Raw genomic sequence first — 22,390 nt, 5'->3', positions numbered from 1 at the left:
GAATATTAAATAAAATGCGCCATTTAACAATAACTTCTAAGGTAACAAGTTTAATCTACGGTGACCTAAATTTAAACGTGAAAAGAAATTAAATTTTTTCAATGAGTTCTCGAATCGTTCCAATCAGAAATAGATATAAGTCACGTAAAAACGAATTTCCTAATTCGTCTGAGTTATTCGATACAATGTTCTAGTTTAAATGTGACACTACTTTGTAAAATGTTAAGTCTTATTGTTTTCTCTACTCTACGATCAATATAGCAATCTTTATAAATTTCTTTCTTTCTAAATAAAAATGTTCTACACAATCGGAAAACTATTTTACAACATGAGTAAAGAACGAAGTCAAAAAGCGAAATAATCAATTTTAACGCGATTAAAGGGGATCATCAATGGCGATTGTATTAAACTCTAGTCCATACTAAGAATCGCGAATTATGCGTGAAAATTGTAGAGTTTCTTGACAACTTTTATGTACAGATGGATTCAAGTGTTTCTGGCTTCATTCATCTGGTCCCATGCTACTTGTTCAGCATGTCCGTTCATTACCAGTTCTTCAGTAAGAGAAATTAGCTTTAAAAAAATCAATTAATTTCAATTAATTTGCGCATCTGCAAAGAGATTCTCAAAGATTAAATAATAATAACTACTTACCTCATAATTTTGTATCATAAAATAAATATTTTCATAAATATTAGTTTGAATGCGACCTTCAATCTGAGTTTGGGCAGCAACTCCCTTTGAGGAACAATTTTGTACCACATTGTAAGCTTCTGTCGACCATTTACCTGCAAAGGAGTAACATCAAAGTATAATTACATACATATCCAAAGACTAATAATTTTGAGTAGAGATGTATATATCTAAATCTACTTACACGTAGGAGTTGATAATAATCTCGTTGATTGGAATGTGGCTTGGATCAGTCAACTCGCGAAACTGTAATATAATAATAAATCGATTAGAATTTTCGGATACATCACTTCATACGATTCTTTCACACGATGACGGTTAATGATAATTTCCGATTACCTTATTATTATGTTTCGCGTGTTCTATACTTGTCGTCATGACGAAACATCTGACCGAGACATTGCGCTTCTTGGCTACCTCAATGTATCTCTTTCTCAAAGCTGGATCGGGATTGGTATTGTCTATACCTATACTTTTTCTTTGATTCAAGTATTGTTGGACTGCGGCAATGCACTTCTGCCAGCTGCCTAAAGTGTCTCTGTTGACGTATCCGTATTCCTTCAGATAATTCTTTGCAAAATGCGATTTTCCGGAGTCTGGACTGCCGACCATAAGTACCACCTGTTAATGGATATCTATAAGCACGAGGAAAGAGCGGGCCTCTGTTCACATTTGACGTTCACGATGATATTCGTGTTATGCACGATGCTTCTGTCGAAATCGAGGAATCACATGCCGGAAAAGTTTTACTTAGGTATTTATCATTAAAAGAATACTTTGTATAATTCTCTTTTATGTTATTTTTTTATTTTTTCTCATTAGATCATGGTACAAGAGGAACGAGCACATTTTTCCAGCGAGTAGATGGGAACCTTTTGATCCAACGAAAAGTTACGACAAGTATACAGTGTCGGATAAAAATAGGAAGAAAGATAAAATCTGATAAACTTAGATTCAACGAATTGTCCAAATTCGTTTAACCCTTATGTGGGCAACCAACTTTTGCCACGTCGTTAGGCAACCAGGGTACCCGGGTATCCACTACGAGTTTTTCTTAATTTATGAGTGCGAAATCGTTTGGAAACAATTTATTTTATTAAATAAACTTCCATAGAAGCTATCTAAGTTATATAAGAGTCCCGGGGCCCGTAAGAACATTCACAGAAATGTGAAACGTACGGCCCTGAGAGGCACGCAGATGCGAAGGTCGGACTAACGTAGGTAACCGGAGAGGGGTGAGGCAGGAGTGGTGGAATAGAGAAAGTAAGAATGGACTGCATCTAATAAATGTTCACAATTCATGAAAATCATTAGAAATGTTTATTTATTAACTAACATTCCAATAATAAATGATAAAAAATGTTATTAATTCATTTACAAGTAAAAAACATTATTTTTTATCTAGTGGGTACCCGGGTACCCTGGTTGCCCGCATTATGTATGTGTACTTTTGTCATGTTTTTCAGGATCAAAATATTACAAAAAAAATTTTCTGTAAGTGAATTTCCCTTCTAAAAGAGTTAAATAATGGAGATTCGGAGGCATAAATCGAAATTTTAATTTTTCATCAAACTACGAGCAAATATATAGCGCGGTGGATACCCGGGTACCCGGTTGCCCACATAAGGGTTAAAGGATTCAGATTCAAAGGACTGTAAATATTATAACCAGATAAATAACTTTGTTTCATCGTACAATTGATTCATTATACAACAGATTGTAATATATTACAATATATATACATATATATATATATATATGCAAATTGATTACTTCAAGGACATATTTTAATAATGGTTATATGCGATGCGTAATTGGTTATTGATTCGTGTATTTTGATTGTACTCAATATATGATTACTAGTAACGGATATATGCATAAAAAAATATATAATGATTATTTTAGGGACTTTCAGATGTATATTGATTACTTTGGGGACTTTTAGATGTATATTGATTACTTTGGGGACTTTTAGATGTATATTGATTACTTTGGGGACTGTTAGATATATATTGATTACTTTGGGGACTTTAGATGTATAGTTGGAACACCTTATGATTAGTTCTTAAAGTAATCATTGTGTACATAAATTGTCCTCAAAATAATTGTTATACATACAATTTGTGTGTGTGTGTGTGTGTGTGTGTGTGTGTGTGTGTGTGTGTGTGTGTGTGTGTGTGTGTGTGTGCGTGCGTGTGAACGTGTGTATGATAATATAATATAATAAATGTATAATAACTAAATATTATTATCATTACACTATTTTACACATCCATTTTTTAAAATAATATATAGACAAAATAATAGTTAATTTTACTGTCAACTACAAATTGACGCTAGTTTTTATTACTATAAATTTTGTGCAGGATATTTTTGTATTTTTTAAGTATTATTTTTAATGAAAATATATTTTTATCGTTTATTATATTAATTCTTACTATCTCTTACTAATAAAATAAATAATAGTTTATACTATTCTTTTATTATTTATTATTTTTTACTATTAAACATTACATATATACACATACATATATTTCTAATAAAATTAATAGCTGTCAAAATAACATAGCTGCATATGTATAGCATAAGACTGTTTAAACTAATGAACGTTCAATATGAACCACTTAAGCCGTTATTCATAGTCGGATCTTAATTCAAGATTCTTATTTCAAGATTCTTATTTCAAGATTGTTTTAAGTAATGTCTTAAGGTGAAATTTCATGAGCAGTGAAAAGCAGCAGCAGATCGTACTGATTGGCTATAAAATAGAGAAGTTCTAGAAACTCGAGAACTTCTCTATTTTGTAGCAAATCAGTACGATCTGCTGCTGCTTTTCACTGCCCATGAAATTTCACGTTTAAGATGCTAATACTGACATTTTATTGGTTGGACGATGTCTCAAGTCTGCCTCTGACCATACTTAAAACGATCTTAAATATACGAATCGACTATGAATACCGACCTTAATTTACAATGCATGCTCATTGGTCTGAACATTCTCATGCTATGCATATGCATCTATGTCATTTTGTATTTGATGACTGTAAAGCGCGGCAACGTATACGTGGAAATCAAAGATTAGGTAGACGTTATTAGTATGTAAACGTAACGTTTCGTTGTTTGACGGAATAAAGGGTGCATTCGTTTACACAGGGCTGCGTGCAGAAACATCACCCGAGCGCTGAAAATTTATAGTGCACGTAACATATGCTGTAGGATTTTTAGCACTTGGGTGATGTTTCTGCACGCAGCCTTGCGTAAACAATTGCACCCAAATATTGAATATTGAATCAAGTTTCTCTGCGTTTTTTGTATTTAGATAAGCTGAGGTAAGAAAGTTTAATTTAGGTTAGGTAATGATAGTCTTCAATGTGCATACAAAGTTTGTTGTATTTAAGGTAAATGTACCAATGCCCGGACACGTACCTGTGTCTGGACATTTTTATCATTTTAGTTCTTAAATAAGTTATAATGCAAATTCGAATCGAAGAATCATAAATAAAAGTATTTTTTTCGTATTATAGTTTTGTCTTTAATTTTAATTCGCGTTATACTTACTTAAAAACTGAAATAATAAAGGTGTCCAGACATCGGTCTTAAGCGTCCCGGCATTGGTACATTTACCTTAAGCAAATTCACTGTTTTTTTTATAGAAAACATGGCAAAAATACATTATTTCTTAATAAAAAGAAATCGAAAGCACTATGTGTGCACAAACAGAAAAAAGAAACATGACGTTATAATAGCTAAGCATGGTACGTATATTCTAACTTAAACACAATTGTCACAGCTGCGGTTCATTTGATGCTACAAACACTTTGAAGCATCCTTCTTCTGCTTCTTTCTTTATTGAGAGAAAGGAGAAAAGAAGTGCTTCGAAGCATTTGTAGTGTTGAGTGGAATGTATCTTTTATTGTAACCAGTAATTTTTTATAAGTGCAAAAATGTAATTTAATTTTTTAAACATATAAATGTTATCAATATTTTCATTCTTTTTCAGGAAACTATGGTGTACTTAAAAATATTGCGAATAATTTAAATATGAATATTCCTTACATTTATTTGACGAAAGTTATCAGAAAAACGAGTAAGAAAATGAATAATACAGAGTAATAAATCTATTATAAAACTATTAGAGTACTATTACGAATAAGTCTTAACTTTAATGTATATTTTTAAATGTGTCTAATATTTGTAAAACTACTAACTATGTAATATTTTCTCAAAATTAGATCAAGTAACGCACTTCAGAGAACGTCAGATTCCAACCATAATAGAAAATAAAATATTATCGAACTTTTATATAAAAGGTATCTACATATTAATTTTTAATTCTATAAATTTTACATACTTATTATAATACTGTTTTGTATTTTTTTTTACATACTATTTTATTAATTTAGAGATAGTTATTGGGTTATCATTAATAAATTGTTTAATTTAATAAGTTAAAAATAATTAGAGAAATAAACTATATTGTCTATTGATTAAATATTATTATAATGTAAAACTTAATAATTTTTTATTTTTTTACTTTACTTTTTTCTAATTTGTTTTAGAAAAAATGAGTTAATCACTAGATATAATTCCAAATGCTTAAATTTGATATTGGATTTTCATTTTATTATCTATTGTTTATTAAACATTAAAATTCTTTGCTGATTGCTGATTTGATTATTAGGGTATACTATTGAAATTTTTTAAATTATTAATTACAGTTGTAAAAAAAGAACTTTATTCAAACGAAAAACGAAAAAAGGAAAATCAAATTCAAGAACTTAATAACAAAAAGAACATAAGTAAGATGAACATAAGAGTGAAAAACGTACAAGAAAGTGAAATTAATTTAGGCGTTATTCTACACAATGATGATACTGGAATAACAAATAATTATACAAATAAAAATAAAACAAATGAAATTAAGTTATATAATAATCTACAAGATAACTCAGGTATGATGTTCAATTATTGTATTCAAAATATTTTTAAAACATTTTCGACTTCTAAGTTTGTACATTTATCGATTGCATAAATAGAGAAAAGTATGTTTCGCAAAGCAATTGTAGAGATTATAAGATACAACAAAAATAGAAATAAAGATGGAAAATGAAAATAAAGTAAATTTCAAGATTGTTCTATAAAATTATGAAAGTAGAAATACTAATAATCATAAGTTTTGAAAAGATAATAAATTAATATTATATAATGAACAGAAATTGGAAGGTACACAGTAAATTTCTAAGTCATAAAAATCCTAGAGCTGAAAGATAAAATATCTATATAATGTTTATATAAAGATATTATTTATTAACAGAAATGAATGAAACTGAAGATAGAAAAATTCTCGACGGACATAACAAAACGCGTGTTTTACAAAATTATAAAGAGAGTGAAAAGAGTAATAAACAGTTTAATAATATACAAGGTAATTTGAAGTCAAAATAAGATAGAAATAAAAATCTGATAGAAGTTTTGGTATTTTTAATTGAAATGTCATGTGACATATACATATTCATTTACCTATCAGTTTTTCCTTTAGTTTCTTATTTTGAAATAATTGATATTTTATTTTAACATCTGCCGCTTTTATAGATCGTTCTCAATTTCTGCTTGCTGCGTTTAATCGCGCATTTTATAAAAACTTGTCATATAATGAAAATTCAAGCAAGCAACTAATATGTAATGACAGAAAAAATAAATCTGAAACAATTACAGAACTGGAAGTATGCAGGTAAATAAAGTTTTCCTAATGTTGCACAATAATAAAATGAAAAATTTTAATTTAATAAAATACGAATAATTTACTAGTTATTTCAGATGTATGCGGCAAATTATGGCAACAAGACACTTTTGAAGACAAGTATGTAAAATATATGTACGACATAGCGCATCACAAATATTTCATAAAGAAATAAAATATATAGTTAAAACTCTTTAATTTAAATAATTTTATCTAAAATAGTTATAATTACAATTTTGTAAATATTTGATTTTTAAATTCAAAATTATATTTAAAAAAAGTACTTTAATTAAAAGTACTTTAATTAAAAAAGTACTTAAATAAAGAATTAATTGTTCATATTAAAATTTTTTTTAAATTGTTTCTTTCTACAAACAGCATTATTTTTCTATTAGAAGAAAACATTTCTCTTTACTATTTCTATAAATATTTATATCAATTAATGTTTCATAAAACCAAAACATCAAAAACTAATAATTAATCTAGTTTTATTTTAACGCTATGCTTTATATTCTTTTTGCCATGTCTTACATATTATTTTATGGTTACGCTTTATTTGCTATTTTTTCTGTGTATTATACATACTATTTGTTTTATAAATTGTTATATTGTTGAAAGTATTACACACATTTTTCTTGGAATAGATTGAAGCAGTATTCAGACAAAACATGTTCCTGAACTTGTTAAGGAATTAGAGATATTTTAGTTTTTTATTTCAATTTTTATTTTTGTGACTAATTTGCATCGAAATATATCATGCATTTATTTTTATGCATATATAAAGAATCTATATAAATTATTTATGTTTGATTGCAGGTATCAGTCTGAAAGTAACTCGCCAAATTTAACTGTATCGGACAAATCATTAATTTTACAACAAAGTAATTATAACAATGAAGAAATAGGAAACTGTTTGCTAGATTGTAGTAGTATTAATGATACTTCTTTTATAATGGATGAATTGATGCCTTTCAATAATACATATACATTAGAAAATTTTCCTGAAATTGAAGATATTACCCAAAGTTAGTTAATAAGTAAAATTTTGTCATAAAAATTATATATAAGTTTTATTAAAATTTTATTTACACGTATTTACATCTTTACATATTTAATAAAGTTATATATACAGTAATGTTTTATGTTTAGTGGAATTAGGAAATACTATAATAGAAGAACAAGTGGAGAATAATCCGGAGAAAAATAGTGAAAATATCGAAGATGAGAACTACTTTGACAAAGATTATGAACCATCAGAAGATTCAGCTAGCTACACAGATTATGAAAGCAATGATGAACTTATAAACGAAAATGAAGCAAGTGCATGTAACAATAGCTTAAACGAATCGACTACTTTTAATTTATCAACAACCGCAAATGCATCGGGTGTATCAGGATGTGATGATGCACAACTTACAATTGATAATTCTCGTAGTGGCACAAAAAAATATTACTGTTTTTATTGTAAGTTACCAAAAGCAAAAATTGCAAGACATTTAGAAAGTGTACATCGTAATGAAGAAGATGTTAAGAAATTCGCTGCATTACCGAAAGGATGTCTTGAACGTAAAAAAATAATTGAAACAATACGTCGAAAAGGAGAATTTCAATTTAACACGAACAAAATGTTAAATGATGGCAAGTTACATGTTGTTAGAAGACCGAATATAAAGTTTGACAAAACAGCTAATGAATATGGAGTGTGTATCAAATGTCATGGATTTTTTTCTAAAAATACTTTACGAAATCATGTTCGAAAGTGTGTAAATGTAAAACATTCTAAAAATCGAATAATAACAGTCCTTGGACGAGCAATCCTCGGTAGAATTAATGAAATAGCTTCTCAAACTCTAAAAAAAGTGATCTTTCCAGTGTTAAGAGAAGATTCTATTACGCGTCTTATAAGATATGACGAATTAATTATTCGATATGGTAACAAACTTTGTATGAAATACAAACCGCAGCATCAACACGATATGGTGCGAAATCGATTACGAACACTTGGACGATTTTTAAAAGCATTAAAAGAAATAAACAATGAAATTACAGATTTTGCCTCACTATATGAACCAAAATATTACGATGACTGTATTAAAGCAGTATATCAAGTAGCTCGATATAATACAGAAACTCAGAAATTTGAGGCTGCTTATACAGCATTTCAGTTAGGTACATTATTAAAAGAAGTTGGAGAATTATGGCGCTCACAGTGTATTAAAAATCATGATCCTGTTAAAAAGGCTCTAGTTGAAGATTTTCTTTCTCTTCGTAAAGAAGATTTTAGCCATTCAGTTAACAAAACAGTAATGGAAACGAGAGCACATATGATACGACAAAAAAAAGAAGTAGCTCCAAGTATAAGCGATATAAAAAAGCTTTACAATTATGTAAACAGTAAGAGACATGAAGCATACAATATTTTGAAGGAAGAATTTTCATATAATGTATGGTTAACTCTGGGTCAATGTACATTAATTTCTATGCAAATATATAACAGAAAACGCGCTGGTGAAATGCAAAGAATACTATTAGAAGATTTTTATAACTATGAAAGTTTAAATGAACAAAGTGATCCAGATCTTTTTAAGTCTCTCTCAAATTCAGCAAAAGCAATTGCACGCAAATATGTACGATTTCAAATTAGAGGAAAATTAGGTCGTCCTGTTCCTGTCTTATTACATTTTGATCTATTAAATTGTATACAATTATTTATACAATGCCGAGATAAAGCTAATGTACATCCAAAAAACCCATACGTTTTTGGTGTAAAAGGTTTCCATAAACAGAGATTTAAATACTTAAGAGCATGCGATCATATGCGACAATTTGCTCATGAATGTGGAGCTGACCATCCTGAAAGATTGCGAGGTACTCTTCTTAGGAAACATATCGCAACCAATTGTCACAAATTAAAGTTAACAGAAGTAGAAGTATCCGAATTAGCAGATTTTATGGGACATAAAGAAAATATACATAAGCAATTCTATAGATTACCTCAAAAAGAGGCTGATATTCTCAATATCACCAAATATCTGGAAGCTGCACTAGGGACAGATATTAACACTCAAAGTGACAGCGATAATGATAGCAATAGTGATGAAAATGATGATTACGATAATGGTACCATTAGTTTAAACAATACTACTGATGATGATAACTTTACTAATAATAATACTAATAGTACTAATGTGCAAGGTACGAAATGATATTATCACTATTATATTTTCAAAACTCCATTTTATGTAAAGAGAAAAAAAGTTTATATTTTAATACAGATATATATTTGAAAAGATTATTTTATTTACAGAATCTGATGACAGTTTGATTTCAAAAAGGAAAAGTAAAATTACGAAAAATCCAAAGAAATTACACAACAGTAAGTTCGATGTTTTCATACATGATCAAACTCGAAATCATTAATTTCATTGTACAAGTTACTTTAATTTCAAATATACATTTCTATTGTATATACGTACCATACGTAATAATGTACCATAAATTTTGTTTTGTTTAAAAAAATTGCTTATTTAACAACCTTCATCTTTTTAATTATAGATAATAAAGCAAAAATGAAGTGCAAACGTATACGTTGGCCTGATGAACAGAAAAATATAGTGCTAAAAGCATTTAATAGATACTTATATACTAATAAATGTCCCACTCCTAAGGAAATTGCAGCTCTAATAGCAGCTAATCCTTGTTTACAAACACGAACGATAAGTCAAGTCAAAACCTGGTTTAACAATCAACAGAAAGATTTACGTTCTAAAAACACGAACGATAAGTCAAGTAAAAACCTGGTTTAACAATCAACAGAAAGATTTACGTTCTAAATTTTGAGATTATCTTGTTTTTATTGTCTCTAGAGAGATATTTATAAAATGTTTAAAAATTTTCAGGCACTTAAACACTATATTCAAAAATGTTTCTTGAATTTACATGAAAGATAAAAAATATTTTGTTATTTTTATTTTTTTTTCATATTGACAGTAAAAATATAATAGTATTTATTTATAACATATATTCTAACAACAAGAAATTATATATTTCACTTAATTTAAAAAACAATTACAAATATATAAGGCGTATATAGAAAATGTAATGAGTAAAATATGAATAAATTGCGTTAATTGATGTCAGATTGTGATGTACTTTTCTGTCCTAAATTTATATGTCTGTTATTACATGCATGCATTCGTTATTACTTATATTGACAAAGTTGCTTGTTAATCAATTTATTAAATAGAGAAGTTAGCTCATTGACACTTGCCTAAATATTATCTTATTAAATATAAACCAATTTATTAGTAGCTTATCAATAGTTCTTATGATTAAATAACTTGTAATAATTATTTTTTAATTCTACATGTAATGTTTGTTTTAAGACTGTCGTTTGGAATAAACAATATGTCTTACATTTCTTTATAATAAAACTATGAGATTGTTAAGATACTGCAAAATTAAAAACATTGAAACCAACCAGGGTAACATTAAGATTAAGAAACTAAGACTAAAAAATAACTACGTATTTTCTATTACTGTTAATATTTTCCACGTGTTTACGTAGATTATATACATATATTTATAGATTATCTTGTTTATATATATATACACGTATAAATACACGTATATATACAAATTTTATGCATAACGATTATTTTGAGGACAATTTGTAGACGCATTGATTACTTTGGGAACCTTATATTTAGTCCTTACAGTAATCGCTATGCATTTAAAGTTCCCAAAGTAATCAATGCGTCTACAAATTGTCCTCAAAATAATCGTTATGCATAAAATTTGTATATATACGTGTATTTATACGTGTATATATATATAAACAAGATAATCTATAAATATATGTATATAATCTACGTAAACACGTGGAAAATATTAACAGTAATAGAAAATACGTAGTTATTTTTTAGTCTTAGTTTCTTAATCTTAATGTTACCCTGGTTGGTTTCAATGTTTTTAATTTTGCAGTATCTTAACAATCTCATAGTTTTATTATAAAGAAATGTAAGACATATTGTTTATTCCAAACGACAGTCTTAAAACAAACATTACATGTAGAATTAAAAAATAATTATTACAAGTTATTTAATCATAAGAACTATTGATAAGCTACTAATAAATTGGTTTATATTTAATAAGATAATATTTAGGCAAGTGTCAATGAGCTAACTTCTCTATTTAATAAATTGATTAACAAGCAACTTTGTCAATATAAGTAATAACGAATGCATGCATGTAATAACAGACATATAAATTTAGGACAGAAAAGTACATCACAATCTGACATCAATTAACGCAATTTATTCATATTTTACTCATTACATTTTCTATATACGCCTTATATATTTGTAATTGTTTTTTAAATTAAGTGAAATATATAATTTCTTGTTGTTAGAATATATGTTATAAATAAATACTATTATATTTTTACTGTCAATATGAAAAAAAAATAAAAATAACAAAATATTTTTTATCTTTCATGTAAATTCAAGAAACATTTTTGAATATAGTGTTTAAGTGCCTGAAAATTTTTAAACATTTTATAAATATCTCTCTAGAGACAATAAAAACAAGATAATCTCAAAATTTAGAACGTAAATCTTTCTGTTGATTGTTAAACCAGGTTTTTACTTGACTTATCGTTCGTGTTTTTAGAACGTAAATCTTTCTGTTGATTGTTAAACCAGGTTTTGACTTGACTTATCGTTCGTGTTTGTAAACAAGGATTAGCTGCTATTAGAGCTGCAATTTCCTTAGGAGTGGGACATTTATTAGTATATAAGTATCTATTAAATGCTTTTAGCACTATATTTTTCTGTTCATCAGGCCAACGTATACGTTTGCACTTCATTTTTGCTTTATTATCTATAATTAAAAAGATGAAGGTTGTTAAATAAGCAATTTTTTTAAACAAAACAAAATTTATGGTACATTATTACGTATGGTACGTATATACAATAGAAATGTATATTTGAAATTAAAGTAACTTGTACAATGAAATTAATGATTTCGAGTTTGATCATGTATGAAAACATCGAACTTACTGTTGTGTAATTTCTTTGGATTTTTCGTAATTTTACTTTTCCTTTTTGAAATCAAACTGTCATCAGATTCTGTAAATAAAATAATCTTTTCAAATATATATCTGTATTAAAATATAAACTTTTTTTCTCTTTACATAAAATGGAGTTTTGAAAATATAATAGTGATAATATCATTTCGTACCTTGCACATTAGTACTATTAGTATTATTATTAGTAAAGTTATCATCATCAGTAGTATTGTTTAAACTAATGGTACCATTATCGTAATCATCATTTTCATCACTATTGCTATCATTATCGCTGTCACTTTGAGTGTTAATATCTGTCCCTAGTGCAGCTTCCAGATATTTGGTGATATTGAGAATATCAGCCTCTTTTTGAGGTAATCTATAGAATTGCTTATGTATATTTTCTTTATGTCCCATAAAATCTGCTAATTCGGATACTTCTACTTCTGTTAACTTTAATTTGTGACAATTGGTTGCGATATGTTTCCTAAGAAGAGTACCTCGCAATCTTTCAGGATGGTCAGCTCCACATTCATGAGCAAATTGTCGCATATGATCGCATGCTCTTAAGTATTTAAATCTCTGTTTATGGAAACCTTTTACACCAAAAACGTATGGGTTTTTTGGATGTACATTAGCTTTATCTCGGCATTGTATAAATAATTGTATACAATTTAATAGATCAAAATGTAATAAGACAGGAACAGGACGACCTAATTTTCCTCTAATTTGAAATCGTACATATTTGCGTGCAATTGCTTTTGCTGAATTTGAGAGAGACTTAAAAAGATCTGGATCACTTTGTTCATTTAAACTTTCATAGTTATAAAAATCTTCTAATAGTATTCTTTGCATTTCACCAGCGCGTTTTCTGTTATATATTTGCATAGAAATTAATGTACATTGACCCAGAGTTAACCATACATTATATGAAAATTCTTCCTTCAAAATATTGTATGCTTCATGTCTCTTACTGTTTACATAATTGTAAAGCTTTTTTATATCGCTTATACTTGGAGCTACTTCTTTTTTTTGTCGTATCATATGTGCTCTCGTTTCCATTACTGTTTTGTTAACTGAATGGCTAAAATCTTCTTTACGAAGAGAAAGAAAATCTTCAACTAGAGCCTTTTTAACAGGATCATGATTTTTAATACACTGTGAGCGCCATAATTCTCCAACTTCTTTTAATAATGTACCTAACTGAAATGCTGTATAAGCAGCCTCAAATTTCTGAGTTTCTGTATTATATCGAGCTACTTGATATACTGCTTTAATACAGTCATCGTAATATTTTGGTTCATATAGTGAGGCAAAATCTGTAATTTCATTGTTTATTTCTTTTAATGCTTTTAAAAATCGTCCAAGTGTTCGTAATCGATTTCGCACCATATCGTGTTGATGCTGCGGTTTGTATTTCATACAAAGTTTGTTACCATATCGAATAATTAATTCGTCATATCTTATAAGACGCGTAATAGAATCTTCTCTTAACACTGGAAAGATCACTTTTTTTAGAGTTTGAGAAGCTATTTCATTAATTCTACCGAGGATTGCTCGTCCAAGGACTGTTATTATTCGATTTTTAGAATGTTTTACATTTACACACTTTCGAACATGATTTCGTAAAGTATTTTTAGAAAAAAATCCATGACATTTGATACACACTCCATATTCATTAGCTGTTTTGTCAAACTTTATATTCGGTCTTCTAACAACATGTAACTTGCCATCATTTAACATTTTGTTCGTGTTAAATTGAAATTCTCCTTTTCGACGTATTGTTTCAATTATTTTTTTACGTTCAAGACATCCTTTCGGTAATGCAGCGAATTTCTTAACATCTTCTTCATTACGATGTACACTTTCTAAATGTCTTGCAATTTTTGCTTTTGGTAACTTACAATAAAAACAGTAATATTTTTTTGTGCCACTACGAGAATTATCAATTGTAAGTTGTGCATCATCACATCCTGATACACCCGATGCATTTGCGGTTGTTGATAAATTAAAAGTAGTCGATTCGTTTAAGCTATTGTTACATGCACTTGCTTCATTTTCGTTTATAAGTTCATCATTGCTTTCATAATCTGTGTAGCTAGCTGAATCTTCTGATGGTTCATAATCTTTGTCAAAGTAGTTCTCATCTTCGATATTTTCACTATTTTTCTCCGGATTATTCTCCACTTGTTCTTCTATTATAGTATTTCCTAATTCCACTAAACATAAAACATTACTGTATATATAACTTTATTAAATATGTAAAGATGTAAATACGTGTAAATAAAATTTTAATAAAACTTATATATAATTTTTATGACAAAATTTTACTTATTAACTAACTTTGGGTAATATCTTCAATTTCAGGAAAATTTTCTAATGTATATGTATTATTGAAAGGCATCAATTCATCCATTATAAAAGAAGTATCATTAATACTACTACAATCTAGCAAACAGTTTCCTATTTCTTCATTGTTATAATTACTTTGTTGTAAAATTAATGATTTGTCCGATACAGTTAAATTTGGCGAGTTACTTTCAGACTGATACCTGCAATCAAACATAAATAATTTATATAGATTCTTTATATATGCATAAAAATAAATGCATGATATATTTCGATGCAAATTAGTCACAAAATAAAAATTGAAATAAAAAACTAAAATATCTCTAATTCCTTAACAAGTTCAGGAACATGTTTTGTCTGAATACTGCTTCAATCTATTCCAAGAAAAATGTGTGTAATACTTTCAACAATATAACAATTTATAAAACAAATAGTATGTATAATACACAGAAAAAATAGCAAATAAAGCGTAACCATAAAATAATATGTAAGACATGGCAAAAAGAATATAAAGCATAGCGTTAAAATAAAACTAGATTAATTATTAGTTTTTGATGTTTTGGTTTTATGAAACATTAATTGATATAAATATTTATAGAAATAGTAAAGAGAAATGTTTTCTTCTAATAGAAAAATAATGCTGTTTGTAGAAAGAAACAATTTAAAAAAAATTTTAATATGAACAATTAATTCTTTATTTAAGTACTTTTTTAATTAAAGTACTTTTAATTAAAGTACTTTTTTTAAATATAATTTTGAATTTAAAAATCAAATATTTACAAAATTGTAATTATAACTATTTTAGATAAAATTATTTAAATTAAAGAGTTTTAACTATATATTTTATTTCTTTATGAAATATTTGTGATGCGCTATGTCGTACATATATTTTACATACTTGTCTTCAAAAGTGTCTTGTTGCCATAATTTGCCGCATACATCTGAAATAACTAGTAAATTATTCGTATTTTATTAAATTAAAATTTTTCATTTATTATTGTGCAACATTAGGAAAACTTATTTACCTGCATACTTCCAGTTCTGTAATTGTTTCAGATTTATTTTTTCTGTCATTACATATTAGTTGCTTGCTTGAATTTTCATTATATGACAAGTTTTTATAAAATGCGCGATTAAACGCAGCAAGCAGAAATTGAGAACGATCTATAAAAGCGGCAGATGTTAAAATAAAATATCAATTATTTCAAAATAAGAAACTAAAGGAAAAACTGATAGGTAAATGAATATGTATATGTCACATGACATTTCAATTAAAAATACCAAAACTTCTATCAGATTTTATTTCTATCTTATTTTGACTTCAAATTACCTTGTATATTATTAAACTGTTTATTACTCTTTTCACTCTCTTTATAATTTTGTAAAACACGCGTTTTGTTATGTCCGTCGAGAATTTTTCTATCTTCAGTTTCATTCATTTCTGTTAATAAATAATATCTTTATATAAACATTATATAGATATTTTATCTTTCAGCTCTAGGATTTTTATGACTTAGAAATTTACTGTGTACCTTCCAATTTCTGTTCATTATATAATATTAATTTATTATCTTTTCAAAACTTATGATTATTAGTATTTCTACTTTCATAATTTTATAGAACAATCTTGAAATTTACTTTATTTTCATTTTCCATCTTTATTTCTATTTTTGTTGTATCTTATAATCTCTACAATTGCTTTGCGAAACATACTTTTCTCTATTTATGCAATCGATAAATGTACAAACTTAGAAGTCGAAAATGTTTTAAAAATATTTTGAATACAATAATTGAACATCATACCTGAGTTATCTTGTAGATTATTATATAACTTAATTTCATTTGTTTTATTTTTATTTGTATAATTATTTGTTATTCCAGTATCATCATTGTGTAGAATAACGCCTAAATTAATTTCACTTTCTTGTACGTTTTTCACTCTTATGTTCATCTTACTTATGTTCTTTTGTTATTAAGTTCTTGAATTTGATTTTCCTTTTTTCGTTTTTCGTTTGAATAAAGTTCTTTTTTTACAACTGTAATTAATAATTTAAAAAATTTCAATAGTATACCCTAATAATCAAATCAGCAATCAGCAAAGAATTTTAATGTTTAATAAACAATAGATAATAAAATGAAAATCCAATATCAAATTTAAGCATTTGGAATTATATCTAGTGATTAACTCATTTTTTCTAAAACAAATTAGAAAAAAGTAAAGTAAAAAAATAAAAATTATTAGTTTACATTATAATAATATTTAATCAATAGACAATATAGTTTATTTCTCTAATTATTTTAACTTATTAAATTAAACAATTTATTAATGATAACCCAATAACTATCTCTAAATTAATAAAATAGTATGTAAAAAAAAATACAAAACAGTATTATAATAAGTATGTAAAATTTATAGAATTAAAAATTAATATGTAGATACCTTTTATATAAAAGTTCGATAATATTTATTTCTATTATGGTTGGAATCTGACGTTCTCTGAAGTGCGTTACTTGATCTAATTTTGAGAAAATATTACATAGTTAGTAGTTTTACAAATATTAGACACATTTAAAAATATACATTAAAGTTAAGACTTATTCGTAATAGTACTCTAATAGTTTTATAATAGATTTATTACTCTGTATTATTCATTTTCTTACTCGTTTTTCTGATAACTTTCGTCAAATAAATGTAAGGAATATTCATATTTAAATTATTCGCAATATTTTAAGTACACCATAGTTTCCTGAAAAAGAATGAAAATATTGATAACATTTATATGTTTAAAAAATTAAATTACATTTTTGCACTTATAAAAAATTACTGGTTACAATAAAAGATACATTCCACTCAACACTACAAATGCTTCGAAGCACTTCTTTTCTCCTTTCTCTCAATAAAGAAAGAAGCAGAAGAAGGATGCTTCAAAGTGTTTGTAGCATCAAATGAACCGCAGCTGTGACAATTGTGTTTAAGTTAGAATATACGTACCATGCTTAGCTATTATAACGTCATGTTTCTTTTTTCTGTTTGTGCACACATAGTGCTTTCGATTTCTTTTTATTAAGAAATAATGTATTTTTGCCATGTTTTCTATAAAAAAAAACAGTGAATTTGCTTAAGGTAAATGTACCAATGCCGGGACGCTTAAGACCGATGTCTGGACACCTTTATTATTTCAGTTTTTAAGTAAGTATAACGCGAATTAAAATTAAAGACAAAACTATAATACGAAAAAAATACTTTTATTTATGATTCTTCGATTCGAATTTGCATTATAACTTATTTAAGAACTAAAATGATAAAAATGTCCAGACACAGGTACGTGTCCGGGCATTGGTACATTTACCTTAAATACAACAAACTTTGTATGCACATTGAAGACTATCATTACCTAACCTAAATTAAACTTTCTTACCTCAGCTTATCTAAATACAAAAAACGCAGAGAAACTTGATTCAATATTCAATATTTGGGTGCAATTGTTTACGCAAGGCTGCGTGCAGAAACATCACCAAGTGCTAAAAATCCTACAGCATATGTTACGTGCACTATAAATTTTCAGCGCTCGGGTGATGTTTCTGCACGCAGCCCTGTGTAAACGAATGCCCTTTATTCCGTCAAACAACGAAACGTTACGTTACATACTAATAACGTCTACCTAATCTTTGATTTCCACGTATACGTTGCCGCGCTTTACAGTCATCAAATACAAAATGACATAGATGCTATGCATAGCATGAGAATGTTCAGACAATGAGCATGCATTGTAAATTAAGGTCGGTATTCATAGTCGATTCGTATATTTAAGATCGTTTTAAGTATGGTCAGAGGCAGACTTGAGACATCGTCAACCAAAAAATGTCAGTATTAGCATTTAAACGTGAAATTTTGGGCTGTGAAAAGCCTTAGCAGATGTACTGATTTGCTATCATTATAGAGAAGTTCTCTGTTTCTAGAACTTCTCTATTATATATATAATAAGTACGATTGCTTGCTTTTCCTGTAATTGAGGTTTCCAAATCCTTTTATATATGATTGAAGACAGTCCCCAAAGTAATCTTCTCATATACGATTACTTGGGAACAGTCCTCAAGATCCGACTATGAATAACGGCTTAAGTGGTTCATATTGAACGTTCATTAGTTTAAACAGTCTTATGCTATACATATGCAGCTATGTTATTTATTTTGACAGCTATTAATTTTATTAGAAATATATGTATGTGTATATATGTAATGTTTAATAGTAAAAAATAATAAATAATAAAAGAATAGTATAAACTATTATTTATTATTAGTAAGAGATAGTAAGAATTAATATAATAAACGATAAAATATATTTTCATTAAAAATAATACTTAAAAAATACAAAAATATCCTGCACAAAATTTAGTAATAAAAACTAGCGTCAATTTGTAGTTGACAGTAAAATTAACTATTATTTTGTCTATATATTATTTTAAAAAATGGATGTGTAAAATAGTGTAATGATAATAATATTTAGTTATTATACATTTATTATATTATATTATCATACACACGTTCACACGCACGCACACACACACACACCACACACACACCACACACACACACAAACACACACACACACAAATTGTATGTATAACAATTATTTTGAGGACAATTTATGTACACAATGATTACTTTAAGAACTAATCATAAGGTGTTCCAACTATACATCTAAAGTCCCCAAAGTAATCAATATATATCTAACAGTCCCCAAGTAATCAATATACATCTAAAAGTCCCCAAAGTAATCATATACATCTAAAAGTCCCCAAAGTAATCAATATACATCTGAAAGTCCCTAAAATAATCATTATATATTTTTTTTGCATATATCCGTTACTAGTAATCATATATTGAGTACAATCAAAATACACGAATCAATAACCAATTACGCATCGCATATAACCATTATTAAAATATGTCCTTGAAGTAATCAATTTGCATATATATATATATATATGTATATATATTGTAATATATTACAATCTGTTGTATAATGAATCAATTGTACGATGAAACAAATTATTTATCTGGTTATAATATTTACAGTCCTTTGAATCTGAATCCTTAACCCTTATGTGGGCAACCGGGTACCCGGGTATCCCCGCGCTATATATTTGCTCGTAGTTTGATGAAAAATAAAATTTCGATTTATGCCTCCGAATCTCCATTATTTAACTCTTTTAGAAGGGAAATTCACTTACAGAAAATTTTTTTGTAATATTTTGATCTGAAAAACATGACAAAAGTACACATACATAATGCGGGCAACCAGGGTACCCGGGTACCCACTAGATAAAAAATAATGTTTTTTACTTGTAAAGAATTAATAACATTTTTTATCATTATTATGGAATGTAGTTAATAAATAAACATTTCTAATGATTTCATGAATTGTGAACATTTATTAGATGCAGTCCATTCTTACTTTCTCTATTCCACCACTCCTGCCTCACCCCTCTCCGGTTACCTACGTTAGTCCGACCTTCGCATCTGCGTGCCTCTCAGGGCCGTACGTTTCACATTTCTGTGAATGTTCTTACGGGCCCCGGGACTCTTATATAACTTAGATAGCTTCTATGGAAGTTTATTTAATAAAAAAATTGTTCCAAACGATTTTCGCACTCATAAATTAAGAAAAACTCGTAGTGGATACCCGGGTACCCTGGTTGCCTAACGACGTGGCAAAAGTTGGTTGCCCACATAAGGGTTAAACGAATTAAACGATTTGGACAATTCGTTGAATCTAAGTTTATCAGATTTTTCTTTCTTCCTATTTTTATCCGACACTGTATACTTGTCGTAACTTTTCGTTGGATCAAAAGGTTCCCATCTACTCGCTGGAAAAATGTGCTCGTTCCTCTTGTACCATGATCTAATGAGAAAAATAAAAAAATAACATAAAAGAGAATTATACAAAGTATTCTTTTAATGATAAATACCTAAGTAAAACTTTTCCGGCATGTTGATTCCTCGATTTCGACAGAAGCATCGTGCATAACACGAATATCATCGTGAACGTCAAATGTGAACAGAGGCCCGCTCTTTCCTCGTGCTTATAGATATCCATTAACAGGTGGTACTTATGGTCGGCAGTCCAGACTCCGGAAAATCGCATTTGCAAAGAATTATCTGAAGGAATACGCGATACGTCAACAGAGACACTTTAGGCAGCTGGCAGAAGTGCATTGCCGCAGTCCAACAATACTTGAATCAAAGAAAAAGTATAGGTATAGACAATACCAACCCGATCCAGCTTTGAGAAAGAGATACATTGAGGTAGCCAAGAAGCGCAATTCTCGGTCAGATGTTTCGTCATGACGACAAGTATAGAACACGCGAAACATAATAATAAGGTAATCGGAAATTATCATTAACCGTCATCGTGTGAAAGAATCGTATGAAGTGATGTATCCGAAAATTCTAATCGATTTATTATTATATTACAGTTTCGCGAGTTGACTGATCCAGCACATTCCAATCAACGCGATTATTATCAACTCCTACGTGTAAGTAGATTTAGATATATACATCTCTACTCAAAATTATTAGTCTTTGGATATGTATGTAATTATACTTTGATGCTAATCCTTTGCAGGTAAATGGTCGAAACGAAAGCTTACAATGTGGTAAAAACTTGTTCCTCAAAGGGAGTTGTGCCCAAACTCAGATTGAAGGTCGCATTCAAACTAATATTTATGAAAATATTTATTTATGATACAAAATTATGAGGTAAGTAGTTATTATTATTTAATCTTTGAGAATCTCTTTGCAGATTGCGCAAATTAATTGAAATTAATTGATTTTTTTAAAGCTAATTTCTCTCTTACTGAAGAACTGGTAATGAAACGGACATGCTGAACAAGTAGCATGGGACCAGATGAATGAAGACAAAACACTTGAATCCATCTGTACATAAAAGTTGTCAAGAAAACTCTACAATTTTCACGCATAATTCGCGATTCTTAGTATGGACTAGAGTTTAATACAATCGCCATTGATGATACCCTTTAATCGCGCGTTAAAATGGTTATTTCGCTTTTTGACTTCGTTCTTACTCATGTTGTAAAATAGTTTTCCGATTGTGTAGAACATTTTTATTTAGAAAGAAAGAAATTTATAAAGATTGCTATATTGATCGTAGAGTAGAGAAAACAATAAGACTTAACATTTTACAAAGTAGTGTCACATTTAAACTAGAAACATTGTATCGAATAACTCAGACGAATTAGGAAATTCGTTTTTTACGTGACTTATATCTATTTCTGATTGGAACGATTCGAGAACTCATTGAAAAATTTAATTTCTTTTCACGTTTAAATTTAGGTCACCGTAGATTAAACTTGTTACCTTAGAAGTTATTGTTAAATGGCGCATTTTATTTAATATTCCGCACTTCACTGTTGTGGCATAAAATTATTTTATGTTTCAAAAGATGGAGATAAGCTTTCGGATTAATCCAGCAATGAACGCATATATACAGTATATATTTAATTAATTTAGATATTGAT

General features: G+C 28.1%; 3 protein-coding genes and 1 long non-coding RNA gene across 4 annotated transcripts; 2 read left to right on the top strand and 2 right to left on the bottom strand.

Annotated features, from left to right (window-relative positions):
- Window positions 1-462: 462 nt before the first annotated feature.
- On the bottom strand, window positions 463-1,305 carry LOC139782147 (bifunctional polynucleotide phosphatase/kinase-like). Its single transcript, XM_071721096.1, has 4 exons — window positions 1,033-1,305; window positions 878-939; window positions 655-788; window positions 463-573 (listed from the first exon to the last, which is right to left on the bottom strand). Exons 1-3 carry the CDS (start codon window positions 1,303-1,305, stop codon window positions 785-787), a joined length of 339 nt encoding a protein of 112 aa, XP_071577197.1. The 3' UTR covers window positions 463-573; window positions 655-784.
- A 3,072-nt stretch (window positions 1,306-4,377) lies between these two features.
- Window positions 4,378-5,578, top strand: LOC139782139 (uncharacterized). The gene is made up of 4 exons (XR_011720798.1): window positions 4,378-4,448; window positions 4,694-4,780; window positions 4,926-5,003; window positions 5,412-5,578. It is a non-coding gene; the product is annotated as an uncharacterized lncRNA (long non-coding RNA).
- A 2,359-nt stretch (window positions 5,579-7,937) lies between these two features.
- Window positions 7,938-10,324, top strand: LOC139782148 (uncharacterized). Its single transcript, XM_071721097.1, has 3 exons — window positions 7,938-9,628; window positions 9,741-9,809; window positions 9,989-10,324. Exons 1-3 carry the CDS (start codon window positions 8,059-8,061, stop codon window positions 10,237-10,239), a joined length of 1,890 nt encoding a protein of 629 aa, XP_071577198.1. The 5' UTR covers window positions 7,938-8,058; the 3' UTR covers window positions 10,240-10,324.
- A 1,653-nt stretch (window positions 10,325-11,977) lies between these two features.
- On the bottom strand, window positions 11,978-14,364 carry LOC139782150 (uncharacterized). Its single transcript, XM_071721099.1, has 3 exons — window positions 12,674-14,364; window positions 12,493-12,561; window positions 11,978-12,313 (listed from the first exon to the last, which is right to left on the bottom strand). The coding sequence occupies exons 1-3, from the start codon at window positions 14,241-14,243 to the stop codon at window positions 12,063-12,065; spliced, it is 1,890 nt and encodes a 629-aa protein (XP_071577200.1). The 5' UTR covers window positions 14,244-14,364; the 3' UTR covers window positions 11,978-12,062.
- Between the last annotated feature and the right edge of the window lie 8,026 nt (window positions 14,365-22,390).

The sequence above is a fragment of the Temnothorax nylanderi genome, unplaced genomic scaffold (genome assembly GCF_030848795.1).
Source record: "Temnothorax nylanderi isolate EJ_2023f unplaced genomic scaffold, tnyl_v1.0 TNYL_tig0391_pilon, whole genome shotgun sequence".
Classification (NCBI taxonomy): Eukaryota; Metazoa; Arthropoda; class Insecta; order Hymenoptera; family Formicidae; genus Temnothorax; species Temnothorax nylanderi.
This window is presented reverse-complemented; position numbering and strand designations above follow the sequence as displayed.